The sequence below is a fragment of the Sinocyclocheilus rhinocerous genome, unplaced genomic scaffold (assembly GCF_001515625.1).
Source record: "Sinocyclocheilus rhinocerous isolate Xijiao unplaced genomic scaffold, SAMN03320098_v1.1 scaffold2765, whole genome shotgun sequence".
In the NCBI taxonomy this organism is placed as follows: Eukaryota; Metazoa; Chordata; class Actinopteri; order Cypriniformes; family Cyprinidae; genus Sinocyclocheilus; species Sinocyclocheilus rhinocerous.
Genome location: NW_015653018.1, coordinates 79,802 through 95,866, shown reverse-complemented (window position 1 = coordinate 95,866; position 16,065 = coordinate 79,802). Strand labels below are relative to the sequence as shown.

The 16,065-nt window shown below is 36.0% G+C and overlaps 1 protein-coding gene across 1 annotated transcript in view; it reads right to left on the bottom strand.

Annotated features, from left to right (window-relative positions):
- Positions 1-1,333: 1,333 nt before the first annotated feature.
- Positions 1,334-16,065, bottom strand: part of LOC107715532 (rab-like protein 6) — a 33,772-nt gene continuing 19,040 nt past the window's right edge. Inside the window, exons 10-19 of the mRNA XM_016521685.1 lie at positions 15,359-15,483; positions 15,162-15,231; positions 11,549-11,925; positions 8,080-8,254; positions 7,510-7,713; positions 6,615-6,852; positions 5,975-6,161; positions 5,511-5,569; positions 4,614-4,854; positions 1,334-2,180 (exon numbers count right to left, since the gene is read on the bottom strand). Of these exons, the coding sequence (XP_016377171.1) occupies positions 4,654-4,854; positions 5,511-5,569; positions 5,975-6,161; positions 6,615-6,852; positions 7,510-7,713; positions 8,080-8,254; positions 11,549-11,925; positions 15,162-15,231; positions 15,359-15,483 (1,636 nt within the window). The 3' untranslated portion in view covers positions 1,334-2,180; positions 4,614-4,653. The remainder of the gene's footprint in view (positions 2,181-4,613; positions 4,855-5,510; positions 5,570-5,974; positions 6,162-6,614; positions 6,853-7,509; positions 7,714-8,079; positions 8,255-11,548; positions 11,926-15,161; positions 15,232-15,358; positions 15,484-16,065) is intronic.

Below are 16,065 nucleotides of genomic sequence, written 5' to 3'. Positions count from 1 at the left end.
TAATTTCTTACTGCTAAATTCAGAAAAAACAGAGGTGTTAATTATCGGACCTAAAACCACCGCATGTAATAACCTAGAACACTTTCTAACACTTGATGGTTGCTCTGTCAATTCTTCGTCATCAGTTAGGAACCTAGGTGTGCTATTTGATGGAAACCTTTCCTTTGAAAGTCATGTTTCTAGCATTTGTAAAACCACATTTTTCCATCTTAAAAATATATCTAAATTACGACATATGCTCTCAATGTCAAATGCAGAAATGTTAATTCATGCGTTCATGACCTCAAGGTTAGATTCATTCTTATTCTGTGGTTACTGTAGCCACCCAGATCCATTCCATATCCAGATCAGACAGTCACTGCAGTCACCTGGATCCAGGCCGTATCCAGTCCAGATGGTGGATCAGCACCTAGGGACGTACATATAGCCCTGAATGTCAGCGGAGACCATGTCAACTAGACGAACCCTAGAGACAGATCCCCTGTGAAGACCTTGTCGGCCATTGGCACAAGACCACGAGAACCAGACGAGTCCTCTGCTTAATCTGACGCGTGTCGCAGCCTGGAATTAAACCACACTATGATGGTTTCGTCTGGCTAGAGGAGAACTGAGCCTGGTTTATCCCAAAGTTTTTTTTCTCCATTTCTGTCACTGATGGACTTTTGGTTCCTAGCCACTGTCGTCTTTGGCTTGCTTAGTTTCTGGCAACATTATTGACTTGACTGCACAGACACTATTGGAAGAGAACTAAACCGAGCTGGATGACGACATCACTGAATCAACAATGAACTGACTTTAACTGATAAACTGTTTTCTATTGTCCTCTTGCATTATCAGCACACATTTTTCCTGATTAACACTGTAAAGCCGCTTTGACACAATCTGTATTGTTTTATATAAAGGTGACTTGACTTGTATATATGTATATGTATATAAATACACATACATACATGTATATATTTAAGAAATATTTACATGCATAAGTATATTCATATTCATGTATGATTTAAATTATATATAAATATATATTTTATACTTTTATTTTGGATGCAATTAATCCTGGTTAATCAATTTGACAGCCCTAAAAAATATAAATATATATATATTTTAGGGCTGTCAAATTGATTAACCAGGATATATATATATATATATATACATACATATACACGCGCACACACACACACACACATATACTGTATATATAATATATATAATTTTTTTCATCATTACGACAAATAAATCTCCTTGAACTTAAGCAGCTCAACTCCATACAAACCTGGTCAAAATTTATCTTGCATTTATTACAGAATCGAAACACATAAATGAAGTATGAATACTTTGGGTAGTGAAACAGGGTAGCAAAAACAATAAATAGGCAAACACAACCATTTATGGTCCCAAACAAAGGCTTTGGAATGCATATATGCTGTATGAATACAATAAAACCAACATACGGTTTAAAACTAGCGTTCTCAAACATTTTTGGTCCATGAAAGCAGTAGTTGTGAAACGCTACGCAGGAAGTATGTTTATAATTGCATGCAGTCCAACAGCCAGCAAGAGCTAGTGCAGCACCAATGCATTCATTTCCCATCTCCTTTTCTCATGTGGTGGGAAAAATTATGCATGCCAAACGAATAGATAAATAAATCAAGGGCCCTTCGGAGTCAATCACACTTGAGGCAGAGTAAAAAGGAAGTTGATATGTGTTCGAGGTGTGCACTTCTGCTGGTTTGGGGTGAGAGTATTAACAGTGTACTCATATCCAGGAGAGCGTGACTATTTATCACAGTGAGCGTGTAGAGACGGTTTTCCCAGGCGTGTGCTTCCATGATGACATCGTGATGCATCACATGCTCTCAGTGGTGCGTGTGGAGCCAGCAGCAGCCTCCATTTGCAGCCACATAAGAGACGCAGATGATTGCCGCAAGAGACACACGGGAATCTGCACTTCTTTAAACATACCGTTAGTTACCGGCTATTCGCCCCAAGGATGTCCTTTAATTCCTTGTGGGATTCTGGGAAAACATCTTTACCAGCAGGAATCAACATTCAGTTTCAACAAGGTGACAGCGTATCCTGAGGGAAAGCCGTAGTGGTACAGTCTACAAATGGGTGGAAATCCTGGACTGAAACAACCGGAAGTTCAAAGGTTGATGCCAAGGTGAATGTTCATAGTACTGTCAAACGGAAAACAAGTCCTTCTTATGGTAGGCAGAAAGTACAGTGTCATTTTGTCTGAGGTGCACAACTCTATGGATGATGTCATTCTTCCACTTAAGCTGGAGCCAATCAGATTCCACAACATTCTAGTTCATTAGAATAATATATTCCCGCCTGAAATTATTTGGTTATTTACCAATATATGATAATAACAAGAGCAAAAACGGGGCATTGCAAGTAAATAATGGGATTCATTAATTGAAACAAGGAAAATGAATCATTAGTATCATTCTTACATAAATGGTCATTTCACATTCAATTTGATGCAGCAATTGAAATACAAACACCTGAAATTATTTAGTAATCATTTATCAATACATTATAAATGCAAATGAAAAAGCATAAAGGGGGCATAACTCTGGGATTCATTCATGAAACACAAGCAAAAAGAATCACTGGTAAAACTGTGTGTAAATAGTCACTACACATTCAATTCTGAAGTAAGATTGCCTGGAATTATTTGGTAATCATTTATCAATATTTGATGAAATAAAAGCATAAAGGGGGTATTGTGAAGTAAACACTGGGATTCATTCCTGAAACGTGATGAGAATGAATCGTTTGTGTACAGTAAATTATTATTTCATTATTTTACAATTTGATGTAACCCCTGATTAAAACTATTCTGATCTGGATTCATGAATGATGCCTATTATGAATGACGAGTAAACAATATAACTTTCATTTATCAAAATATGAATGGATCATTTGCAGCCATAAACAGACAGTTTTTTTTTTTTTTAAGATCTTAAACATAATTTTCTTTGCTTTGGGTCACTAATTGAAGCAGAACTAATTATTTTGATCACTTTTAGATCAGCTCTGTTTACTTGCATTTAGTAAATTTACACAGGGCTGTCACTAAAATGGATGAAATTCACACATTTGTATGCACGAGCCGCCTCTAAATGAGTTGGCCATACATAAAGGGCATTTGAGGTGCCTCGTCATCACAGGACCAGAGACAATGTTCCTGGTTGTCCATCACTTAAATTATCTGGAGTGTATCTAAAACACTAGATCTACACACAACTACTAACAAGTACACAAGCCATAACAAAAATAAAGATACAGCAAAGGAAATACATGCATTTACAAGACAGGATGTCGCAAACAGACCATGAGAGGAAGAATTTTGAAACTATGATTATGAAACTATAACATATAACACATTTTTAGATCATAAATAATAATACTAACTGCATAAACAGCTGTCAAAAAGACAATCTGACTGACTTTGTCATAATTAATCATATATCTAATTGCAAACGTGATTGCGATTGCTGCAAAAGTGTGTCTCTCCAGCTCACAGTAATTCTGTCAATGTTAGAAGTCTGTCAGAGCCTCAGTCATTAATTAACATTATAGGATTGCTCTATAAAGGCTTTAATTTTGTTAAGTGTAAAACAATTTAAGGCATTAATGGAAAGGAACTGATGGTGAAAGAGGCTTATGGTATTAAATCTAGTTACGACTGATTATTTTTAAAGGTTTGATATATGATGTAGCATCTGGAAGACAATGAACGTCACAACATATCAGCTCTCATTCATGAAGCACATGCAGAATTAAGTTTTGTGCAAACGGTTCATGAAAACCATTCTTACATTAATTGTTGAATATAATTGCACTGGACAATTTATGCAAGAACGGTTTACAAACGTGAGCGGAAATATTCAATTAAATGTGAATAGTTCTTTGAACGTTTGACACAGAAATTAGTTCTGCTCATGTATTGCGGGCAAATATGTTTGGTAGATTTGAATGTAAGTCTGATTAATCCCTCTATATGTTTGCTGAATGAAAATGCAAGCACACACAGAGTTGCCAAAAACTTTCAGGGACACATATACAGACACACACACACACCAAACAAAACCAATAAAGTTAAAATGACCTCCTTGTGGAACGGCATAGTGAGTTTGTATCAGTTAACTCTTTCCCCGCCATTGACGAGTTATCTCGTCTTTTAGAAGACAACGCTTCCATGCGACGCGTTTTTTTTTACGGCTTTTGGTAAAAAAAAAGAATGCTTTAAGCTAGAATAAAACTGATTGTTTTGTTTAAAAGTAGAGGATTCAAATATTCATACAGCAAAATATTCTGGAGGCCATAAAAATTTTAGTGAAAATCATCAAAATTGCTGGCGGTGGCTGGCAACTTTTTTCAAAAATGCTGGCAGGGAAAGAGTTAATAATGGAATCTGTCTCAGAAAAACGCATCTAAAAGTTACAGGTCTGAAAATACTGATACACTTTGGAAAACGGCATGATGTGAACAATGGTGCCACATATCAATTCATAAAGCTGCAATGCTGGAAGAACAAAAACGCTGTGAAAATCTGAAAGGTTAGGCACTGAAAAAACTAGTGGAATGGATTGGAAAATGACCTGGCGATGTCACACGGTGTTGATGTCAAACCCTGATTGGTTAGAGTTCTTCATAGTCTCCGCCCTCACTGTTTCCTGGTCCGTCTCCACCTGCCAGGAAGGCCTCAAGATCATCCACAGTTCCTGCTTTCTTGGTCCTTGATGATTTCTTCTTCTTCTTTTCTTTCTCGTCTCCCATTCCCACGTCATCTTTTTCCTTTTTCTTGTGTTTGTGTAGTTTTTTGCTGCTTTTCTCATCCTCCTAGAACAAAAACAAGATTTCTCCCTATTATTTCACTACATATAAAGACAGTTTGTGCACAAGCAACAAAATCTGATGGCACGAAAAATGTTTTAATACGAGCAAATTATCAACCAGTACATGCTTTTTGGTCAGATACCGATATTGAGAAGGTTAACTGGTGTCCAATATAATGCTGTTATATATATAATACTATTTAATCATAACAAGATGCAAAATTAATACTTTCCTCAATAGTATAGAATTAGCTGTATTTGACATTAGTTCAAGTCAATTCACTTTTTCAGTGTTCTCATTCGATAAATAATGACACTTTATTGTTTCCTGTAAAGCTGCTTTATTTTAATTAACCAAATGTGTTGTTTCCTAAAGGCAGAATATTACAACACCGCCATTGTTTTCTTTTTATTATCTTTAAATTGCTTTGAAACAAGTTGTATATAAAGCACTATACAAGTAAACAAGATTTGTCCAAATGTGCCAAAAATATAAAAAAACAAACTGGACACTATGATTTGACAAGCTTGCTGGTAGATTTTGGAAGTGACACACATGGCCGATGCAGCAAACCTCAAAAATATTGTCAGTTTAATTGCCTTGGATGATATATCAGTCACAATCAATCACTAATATGGTCAAGTTTTTCCGTATCTTACCTCTTTGCTTTTCTTTTTCTTCTTTTTCTTGTCCTTTGTGGAGTGTCTGCTTTCATTATCTGCAAGATAAAACACACTTGGAAATGCGTCACATTCAGAAAGTATTTTTCTTCATATTCGTCAACACTGAAAGCAATGAAGCTGCAGTGCTCTGCGACAGCATAACCTCTGTTAGTCTCACCCAGAACAAAATATGCACCAATGTTTTCAAAGATCCACTAAAAGTAATCTTTTTTTTTTCATTTAAAATGTTAATTAAATTGACACTTAAATTAACCGTCAAAAAGTAGGACAGATTTTAATGACTGATTAAATAATGTAATCTTGACTTATCTCGTAATAATAATAATTATATATTGTATATATATATATATATATACATTCCTCTTTGGCTAAAAAAGATAAGGGCGTGAATCCTCTTTAGTTTTGATCAGTATAAGTGCAAGTCATTTACTGAATGTTACCTTCCTGGTCTTCACTGCTGTCTTTACTATTAGGTCTTGTCTCTTCAAATCCCAGGCCAAACAGGTCAATGTTGCTGTTGAGGGTCTGAAATGAGGGGGCAACAGGTTTGGGGGGCTCTGGGAGTCCAGCTAACACAAACCCATCATCCGACCGGTCAGATAAGTCATCTCGTGCAGAAAAAGTGCCCTACGGAAAACAGACGAAGCAGAAAAGATGAGTGACTGAATGGGATTCATTTGGTGGCACAGTACTTATTTAATATCTAGATTATCTTTTCTTATTGAGTGTATTTATTAGACTGTAGATGCATTAGATGATTTATATTTCTTTGAGAACAACATTTGAGATGGATTTAAGTGTATTTCAGTCAAGGTTATTATCATTAACTAAACTAAAAGCTAAAAACTAAAACATTTTAACTGAAAAAAAAAAACTTTTTTTTTTAGATTTAGACTAAAACTTTTGGAAGATTAAAATGAAAACAGAAAATGTAAACAAAAATCTAATTCGACATATTAAAAAATATACTAAAATAACACTGATTTCAGTGTGGAATAGCAGGCCATGGCTATAGATTTCATTCATCAATTGGTTACTATAAAGCAACTGATTATCAAGAGCCTAAAATTGGTTTTCTACCTTCTTGATATTAGGTACATCAAGCTCTTCGTTCTCAAAATCAGGGTCGTCCATGACAAATGAAATGATCTGATTAGCAACTGGAGCCTCTTGGTCTGAATCTGAGTTGGCCTCAACAGCGCCTCCTGTCTTCAGGCCTTCTCGCTGCACCGCAGGTCCTGCTGTGGTTTTCAGGCTTTGGGGTCTCTCTGCTGGTTTTGACTTGGTTTGCAGCTGTTTGACAGAATTCACTGTAGATCTAGAATCGAAAGTCAGATTCCACAGAAAATATGAGGTGCTTTCTAAGGAAATAACATCCTGACTTCAAATAAATATTCATCAGAGATCTATCCATCTATGTCTGTCTATATATCCATCTATCTATCTATTCATCCATCTATCCGTCTCTCCATCAATACATCTGTCAGTCTATCTATCCGTCCAGCCATATATCCATCTATCCCCCATCCATCCGTCCATAAACCATCTATCCATCTATCTGTCATCTATCTCTCCATCCATCCATGCATCCATTCATCCATCCGTCCATCCATCCATCTATCTGTTGTCTATCTCTCCATCCATCCGTCAATCCCCCTATCTATCTATCTATCTATCTATCTATCTATGAAAATCACTTGTGCCAAGTAGCATTAATTGAAAAAAATAATATTATCAAGAAATGAAAATTGGTTTTGCCTTCATTAAGAGTGATTTAATTAAAGTAAATTAGACAAGTCTCTCTGCTGATGGAATCATTTCTATTTCAGAAGCTCATCAACAGTGAGGGAAATTAATTAAAAACGTACAACAGATCTTCAGGAAATTCTGGTCAGGTCTCAACACGTCTGCATCTCACTGAAGTCTTTCTATTAAATGTATGATGCATCTGACACATCTGCAGATGGTTTCTTACCCCTTTGAGTTTGGCCCCGAGCCGATGCCTTTGTGCTGGGCAGCAGAGGGCAGAGATGAATCTTCCTCCTCATCATCACTCGTGAGGGTGACGCCTATGCTCGGGACCGCCGCTTTAACGGCAGGCTGGGACAGCGCTCTGTCATCCGGATCTAAATCATCCTGGAAGCCGGAGACCAGAGGATTTCCCCGTCCCTCTCCATCACTGAGATGACAAATGACAGGCAAACTCTCATGAGTTTAACATGTGACCAAAATTAAACTCATTCACTTTCACAATACATGCCCCTGCTCTTTTTGTGATCAATGCATCAGTCCTTATTTTAAAGATGTTTGTAAGATCACTTTTCCTCAAAATTCGCTACTTTCTTCATCTCTAAAAAAACAACAGAACCACAATCAACTCATTCTGAGACAGCAAAATCATGTTGATCTGAGCAAATGAAAAATCCCATTTGTAATCCTGTCCGGTATGTTTATGAGCTGCTGAAATTACTACAGTAATACTCAGACAAGCTGACGGGATGTTCTTTGCTTTTAGAAACAATAACTGTCTGTTATCACAGCTTACCTATCACTGTCCAGGATGGGAGCTGATGCTGGAGGTTTTTTCTTTGATTTAACTGCTAACGCTGCTGCTGTTCCACCATCTTCCAGAAAGGTCCGGTCCAGGCCCACCTCCGGCACAAATTCATCCACACTCTGCACCTTTCCAGAGGACTTCGGGCCTTCAGAACCTGCAGTTTCTAATGAAGATAAAAGACCTTAAAGGGTTTAAAATGAATGCATGTAATAAACCAAATGCTTTTCTAGCTTCATGGCAACAGGTCAGGTATGCATTTTAACAAAATGCAAGTTGACTGAAATCATATTAATTTATTGTGTTAAGTAATGGTAAGATGCACAAATTATGTTACACACCTGCAATGATCAGATATTTATACCATATTTACACCTAAAACATATTTGACCATTACAGAATTTTCCTGTTATTAAATTCTATTAAACTTTTATTATTAATTATTAAAATATGGTTACTACAAATGTAATCTTATTAGGTAAATCTGTAATTACACCTCAGGTATCAAAAGAAAAATATTTTATGAAACAGAATATATTTTTAAAATTGCATTAAAATAAAATGCAAGAATGATGTTACATGACTGCAAAGATCAGATAATTATACCAGAAACATACTTGACCATTACAGAATTACAGAATTGTCCTGTTATAAAAGTCTATTAACTTTTATTATTAATTATTATAATTATTCTGAACACAAAACATGGTTAATATAAACAGAACATAATTTCCTAAATCTGGCACTACACCTCAAGCATAAAAAAAGAAAAAAATATAAAAAAAATTATAATAATAATTTATATATATATATATATAAAACATTCAGCAATACAACATTCAGTACAGGTAATAATTTTCAATAATACTATAAACTCACAAAAAAGTTAAATATCCAGTTTTGGTGCTAAAATTTCACCAAAACATATTAAATGTAGTATGGAAATTAATATATGAATATATCTATACTTCTTGTGCTAAAATCCAAATAAAACCAAATAGAAATTGATAAAACATGGGCCATCTGTGATGCTAAATGAATGATTAATGATTATTTATGATATCGTGGCATCTTTAATTCCAGTTTAGACATTTGGCAAATTGGATCCAGCATTCCCCAGAACAAAAGGGAACTTTTGTGAAACCAAACAAAATTAAGAAACCAAAATATTTGCATATGATTTTTGAATATAAAACCTAATACAACATGATGATAGCCATTTGACACACTTTCTGTATATATGTGTTGACAGGAAGTGCATTAGTGTGCTTCTGCTCGGCCCCATCCCCCAGGATCTGCAATGCAGCAGCAGCAAATGCACTGGTGCAGAGCTGCGCTTGTGTCTGTCAGTCCACCGGTCTCCGTTAATGACTGTGCAGCGGCGGCTCCAGTGTTGCCTAATAATGTCTCATTGGTATTCAGTATATAAGGCATTGAATGTAGTCTCTGGACAGCAGCCCCTCTTTACTACAGTTCATATAGTCACATTAGCAAATGTACACACACACACACACACACACACACACTGTCTGGTCAGCTATCCTTGTGGGGACTCTCCATAGGCGTAATGGTTTTTCTACTGTATACACCGTATATTCTATCACCCTACACCAACCCTACCCCTAAACCTACCCCTCACAGGAAACTTTCTGCATTTTTAGATTTTCAAAAAACTTCATTCTGTATGATTTATAAGCTTTTGTACCCGTGGGGACCACAATTTAGGTCCCCACCGTGACACGAGTCCCCATGAGTCTGTGTGTATTCAGGTTTAAGTCCCCACCAGAATAGAAAAACACGTACACACACACACACACACACACACACAGTCTGGTCAGCTATCCTTGTGGGGACTCTCCATAGGCGTAATGGTTGTTCTACTGTACAGACCGTGTATTCTATTGCCCTACACCAACCCTACCCCTCACAGGAAACTTTCTGCATTTTTAGATTTTCAAAAAACTTCTTTCTGTATGATTTATAAGCTTTTGTACCCGTGGGGACCACAATTTAGGTCCCCACCATTACACGAGTCCCCATGAGTCTGTGTGTAGTCAGGTTTAAGTCCCCACCAGGATATATAAACCAGTACACACACACACACGTCTGGTTTACTATCCTTGTGGGGACTCTTCATAGATGTAATGGCTCTTCTACTGTACAAATTGTATATTCTATCCCCTTACACTAAACCTACCCCTCACAGAAAAAAAAATGCATTTTTACATTATCAAAAAAACTCATTCTGTATGATTTATAAGCTTGTTTCCCCATGGGGATTTAGGTCCCCACGGTGACACGAGTCCCCATGAGTCAGTGTGTATTCAGGTTTAAGTTCCCACCGGGATAGAAAAACATGTACACACACGCACACACACTTTGTGTTTGTTATTTTTTTGTTTGTTTGTTTGTTTGTTATTGTTAATTAAAACTAAAACCATAAAGCATATTTATTACTTGAAATAAAATAAAAATAAACCGAAATAAAATAAATGAAAAACTTAAGCTTATTTTATTTCAACTAGTTTCCAAGGCATCATTTCTCATTTTCATTTACTTTAACTTGAAGCACTAAAATAACTAAAATAAAAAGTAATAAAAACTTTATACACATATTAAAAAAAACAAAACAAAAAAAACAACAATTACTTATTACTTTAAATAAAATTAAAATGAAAACAGAAAATATAAAAATAAAAATCAAGTCAAAATATTACAGGCTTTCTGCATTTTATGAAGGTAATTTTAAGACTTTTAAAGACCTTTTTAAGACTAAGTAAAGAAATTTAAGGAATAAATTTAATGGAACACGATACATCCGTATGGTCTCTAAATGTAAATGTCTCGAATTAGCAACGCTTCAAAGTTTTAAAATACAACCTCCAACGGATCTCCATTACTTTCTAATTCATTTTACAAAAAAAAAAATTCTTAAGATTCTTAAATCAAGATACGTTTACTTGAGAAACAAAATGACAGAAAATACGTTTTGTTTTCTGAGAAAAAACAATGAAGTAAGTTTATGATTAAAACGAACAAATATCTGCCAGTGGGTTCGGAAAAAAACACATTAATTCAAAGGGAAAAAAGTTTTCATATCCCACTGGCAGATATTTGTTCTTGTTTCAAGCATAAACTACTTAATTTTGTTTAATTTCTCGGAAAACAAGACTTCATTTCTTCAATTTGCTTTTCAAGTAAATGTATCTTGATTTAAGGATGTTTAGATATTTATATTGGAAAACAAAACAGAAAAACTGAGGAAGATTTTTTTTTTTTTTGCAGTGCAAGCAACATCACTTTATGAATTTAAGATTTTCTGTTTCAATTTAAGACCTTAATTTGTGGAGGGGTGAATTAAGGCTTTTAAAGACCTTTTTATAGACCTGCAAAAACCCTGTATTAATAAAAACTATAATAATATATCAATGATTCTATAATAACACTGTTCTATGCTGACCTGGTTTGTCCGGTGACGTCTCTGCAGCAGACGATCCGAACAGGCGTGAGATGAAGCCTCGTTTCTGGGCAGGAGGAGGTGCGGGTTGGGCAGGTGCGGGCACCGGTGCTGTAGGCGAAGGCTCCAGGGTTTGTGATGGTGTCTGGGATACATGGGCGGCTGTGATCTGTGCGGGAGGGTGTGGTATAGATGGAGGTGGTGGAGGGGCGGATTGGGTCTGGAGCGGGACAGGGGCCTGTGGGGTACTGGGGCTGGAGTTACTGGGAGAGGCAGCACCGGGCAGCACCACAGGGGACTGGGAGCCTGAGGACGGGCTCTGGCCATTAGAGGGTGCCGGAGAGCCGTAAGCTTTGCGTGACTCCATCATCTCAAGAAATCTGGAAAAACAGTCAAATAGTGAAATTCAGAAAATGATGGTCGGATGACATTCCTGTCTAAGTGGGCGGCTCTTGGCCAGAGTAAAAAACAAAACCGACTTGATTTAATGCCAAAGTCCCAGTGGCAATAGTGCCACTGAACTCCGAGCCTCTATGATGCTCTACAGCAAGGGTTACCAAAATCTTGTTAATTCAAAACACTTATATGTAAAATATTTACTTGAAGTACCCCCTGATATTGTTAATATTTCAATAATTTACCAACACATTAATATTAATCACTAATATTATATATTATATACATAATACTAAATATGTTCATACATACATATATATATATATATATATAGAGAGAGAGAGAGAGAGAGAGAGAGAATAATAATTTAAAAATAGAAGAATCATTTTTATATTTATTGTAAAAAATTCTTATAAAAATATTGTGTTAATATTAATTATTATTCTACTTTATTATAGAATGCTAGATTGCCCTTTACAAAAAAAGGTAAAACAACAATGTCGGACGATTTTGAAGTTGGAGGAGAAAATGAGATGACCTTTCCAACGTGATTACGCAATGCCTGAATTTGCGGACGCGCATTGCAGAGCTAGTGCAAGACGTGCATTTGTGGTTAAAAAGTATATATATATATTTTTTTTTTAGAAAATTACCGATCGCTTCACTAGATAAGACCCTTATTCCTCAGCTGGGATCGTGTCGAGCCCTTTGAAGCTGCACTGAAACTGCAATTTGGACCCTTCAACCCACTGAGCACCATTGAAGTCCATTATATGGAGAAACATCCTGGAATGTTTTCCTCAAAAACCTTAATTTCTTTGCGACTGAAGACAGAAAAACATGAACATCTTGGATGACATGGGGGTGAGTAAATGATCAGGAAATTTTTATTCTGGAAGTGAACTAATCCTTTAATCGGCCAGAATTGATACTTGGGGTTAGAAGTTTGTTCAAAGCCATGTAAGTTAGAAGTGGCCTTTAAACTTTGACTGAAAAAGACTGAAAAAGGAGAGGAAAACAGATCTCGGCACAGCACTGAAATTTTCATGAGTTTGACATGCTGTGCTCGACGGACTGATTCTGAGCAGCGGGATTTGCATCACGTTTATTGCAGCAAGTCTGAACAACTTAGTCAGGTTGTTCTACTGACAACACTATTCACAAATAATAAAGACTTGTGCGTAACAGGAGAAGATCTAAACAACAGTGTCCAACAGACAAAAGATTCATAAATTGACTTGAACTCATTGAACCCAATGAAAACATCCTTATATGGTATCCAATACTTTTATGATCTATAGAGGTTGCATCTGTATTTATGATCTTGTATGGGTGGTTAATTTAACTAGACTAGGTAAGTTAATTTCTCTAAAAGGATCAATAAAATACATTAAACTGAAACCAGTCCTCCAACCTACTGACTGTGGAGTAACCTCAAGAAGAGCCTGAGACGCTGACACATAAGACTCAGCAGTCGCCATTGATCCCCGGGCTAATTTCAACCTACCTTATTAATTAATGCCATTCAGCCAGTCTCAAGAGACGCATAACGAGAATACATCTAAAGGAAGGACTTTAACGCTACTGCTAAAGTAGAGGTGCTCAAATCTGCTCCACAGCTGCCTACTGAGGGCTCTCGAGAAGGTCTTACTGTAGGCTTCCCACAACTTCTGACCCATTAATTTCCCACACATTTGTGAATGTGATTAACATCAGTGTTGTTATTGTTAAAGGGTTAGTTCACCCCAAAAATGAAAATTCTGTCATTAATTACTCTCCCTCATGTCGTTCCAAACCCGTAAGACCTTCGTTCATCTTCGGAACACAAATTAAGATATTTATAGCTCGCGCATGAACATAATCTGTGTAATCAGCGTTGTTTATGCTTAGGGGAAAGCGTGCGTATGCGTTGTGATACTCTCTAAAATGGTGGAAGACGTAACTCGGGGGAGAAGAATTGTTGAAAAAATTGTTATTTTTGTTTTCTTTGCGCTCAAAAAGTATTCTCGTAGCTTCGCAAAACTGAAGTTGAGCGACTGATGTCACATGGACTGTTTTACTGATGTCCTTACTACGTTTCTGGACCTGGGAACATTACGGTTGCGTTGCTCTCTATGCAGGGTCTGAGAGCTCTCACATTTCATCAAAAATATCTTAATTCGTGTTCCAAAGATGAACGAAGGTCTTACGGGTTTGGAACGACATGAGGGTGAGTAATTAATGACAGAATTTTCATTTTTGGGTGAACTATCCCTTTAACCAAAACAAAGTAAAATTAAATTTTTTTTTAATAATTTTCGATAATTGAAATATAATAAAATATAAATATTAGATCAAAAACTTTGCAACTAACTGAACTAAAATAAGTTTAATTTGAAGTACTAAAAAGGCTAAAATTAAAATGTAAAAATAAAAACTAAATAGAAACATTAAAAAACCTAAAACTAATAAAAATGACAAAATTACTAAAACGTTACTTTAAAATTATTCAATTAAAATGAAAACTGAAAATATGAATATAAAAGCTAATTCAAAATATTAATAAATACTATAATATTGTACAAATAATACTAATATAACACTGGTTTAATTAAAATCCTTTAAATTGATTAAAACGTAAAAAAAATGTTTAGAGATTTTACTCATTGATATCAATTTTTAGCTACTGGAATATTTTAGAACAATGCATTTAAAAAAATAAATAAATACAATTTAATTTTTGATGGAATTTTCCATTATAGACTTTAAAGATTTCATTTATTTCTGTGACTTTTCCAGGTCAGGAAATTGCAATTTAAAACGGTCTGATATTTCTAGGTTTTCAATGACCATGGGAAATACTGAGAGTTCAGAAATCATAATTATGACATCATGTGAATTCAAGAGATTTTGCTAAGAATAAAAAAAACAAACAAAAAAAAAAACAAATGCATGCATTGGGAAATTTCATATTTCTCTTGTTTTTACTTCCTAACAAAGACAGAAGCATTTCAGCACTAGTGGAAAAAATAAAAAATAAAAAATTTATAAATTAATTATAAAACAGCTAACATACAATAAAAAAACTCGGCTTTTAGCCCCAAACCGTGCATGCTACATCTATATGTTTACACAATAGCGCAATGTCCAGGCATCTTTAGAATACTTGGGTGACACTCATTCTATTCCTGCATACTACTTTGAAAAAAATAAATAAAATAAAAATAGTGTGAATTAGAACGCAGCCCTGAAAACTACAGTAGGTGTGTTAGAGCAAGACGACAGATCTCCAGGAGGAGCATAAAGAGCCCCTGCCATGATCCAAAAACCAAAAGTATCAATGAAATTAAATCCCCATGTAAGATATGTGAAGATTCCACTTGAAATGATGCTAAAACTAGATAAACACTGACCCGAGAGCAAACATTCATCTCTGACTTTGAGAGTTTCCTCTGACCTGCAGCTGCAGGAATGGGATGTTGAAGAAGCGATGGAGGTATTTGAGACCAAAGCCGTTTTTCATGGAGGACTCGGCATAGTGGATGTAGGAGGAGCCTGGAGGTCTAAAATGAAAAAGGATTATGGGATTAAGGAAAAGTTGACTGATAAGTGACAGACATACATTATTCATAAGAGCTTTGCATGGTATGTCTGGAGTCGTTTTAACTTAAAAAAAAAAAAAAAAAGTGTCAGTAACAGGTTTTTTTGTGTAGGTTATTCATAAAAGACGGATCTTCCCAGTATTTATTGAAACGCTTGTTATTTCCCTTGCTTGATTCATCAGCATAAACTGCCGGTCACTACCGGTGCGACTATAGTATAAATAGGCACCGGGAGCACACATCATTCACTTCTTCGTCTGAAGCTTGCGTCCGCAGCATGGCAAGAAACCTAGAGGACGCAGTGTCTCGTTCCCTACTCAGGGAACCATGGTTACATAAGTAACCTGAGACGTTACCTTTCATGGGAACTTCGAACTGCGTCCTCTAGGGGTCGCTATGGGGGAACGCCTCGTCGTGACCCGTGTCTGAAGCATACATTGAAAAAACACCAACTCGTTGGCCGGCGACAGCCATGACATCACTACCGGTGCGACTATAGTATAAATAAGCGCCGGGAGCTACACATCATTCACTTCTTCGTCT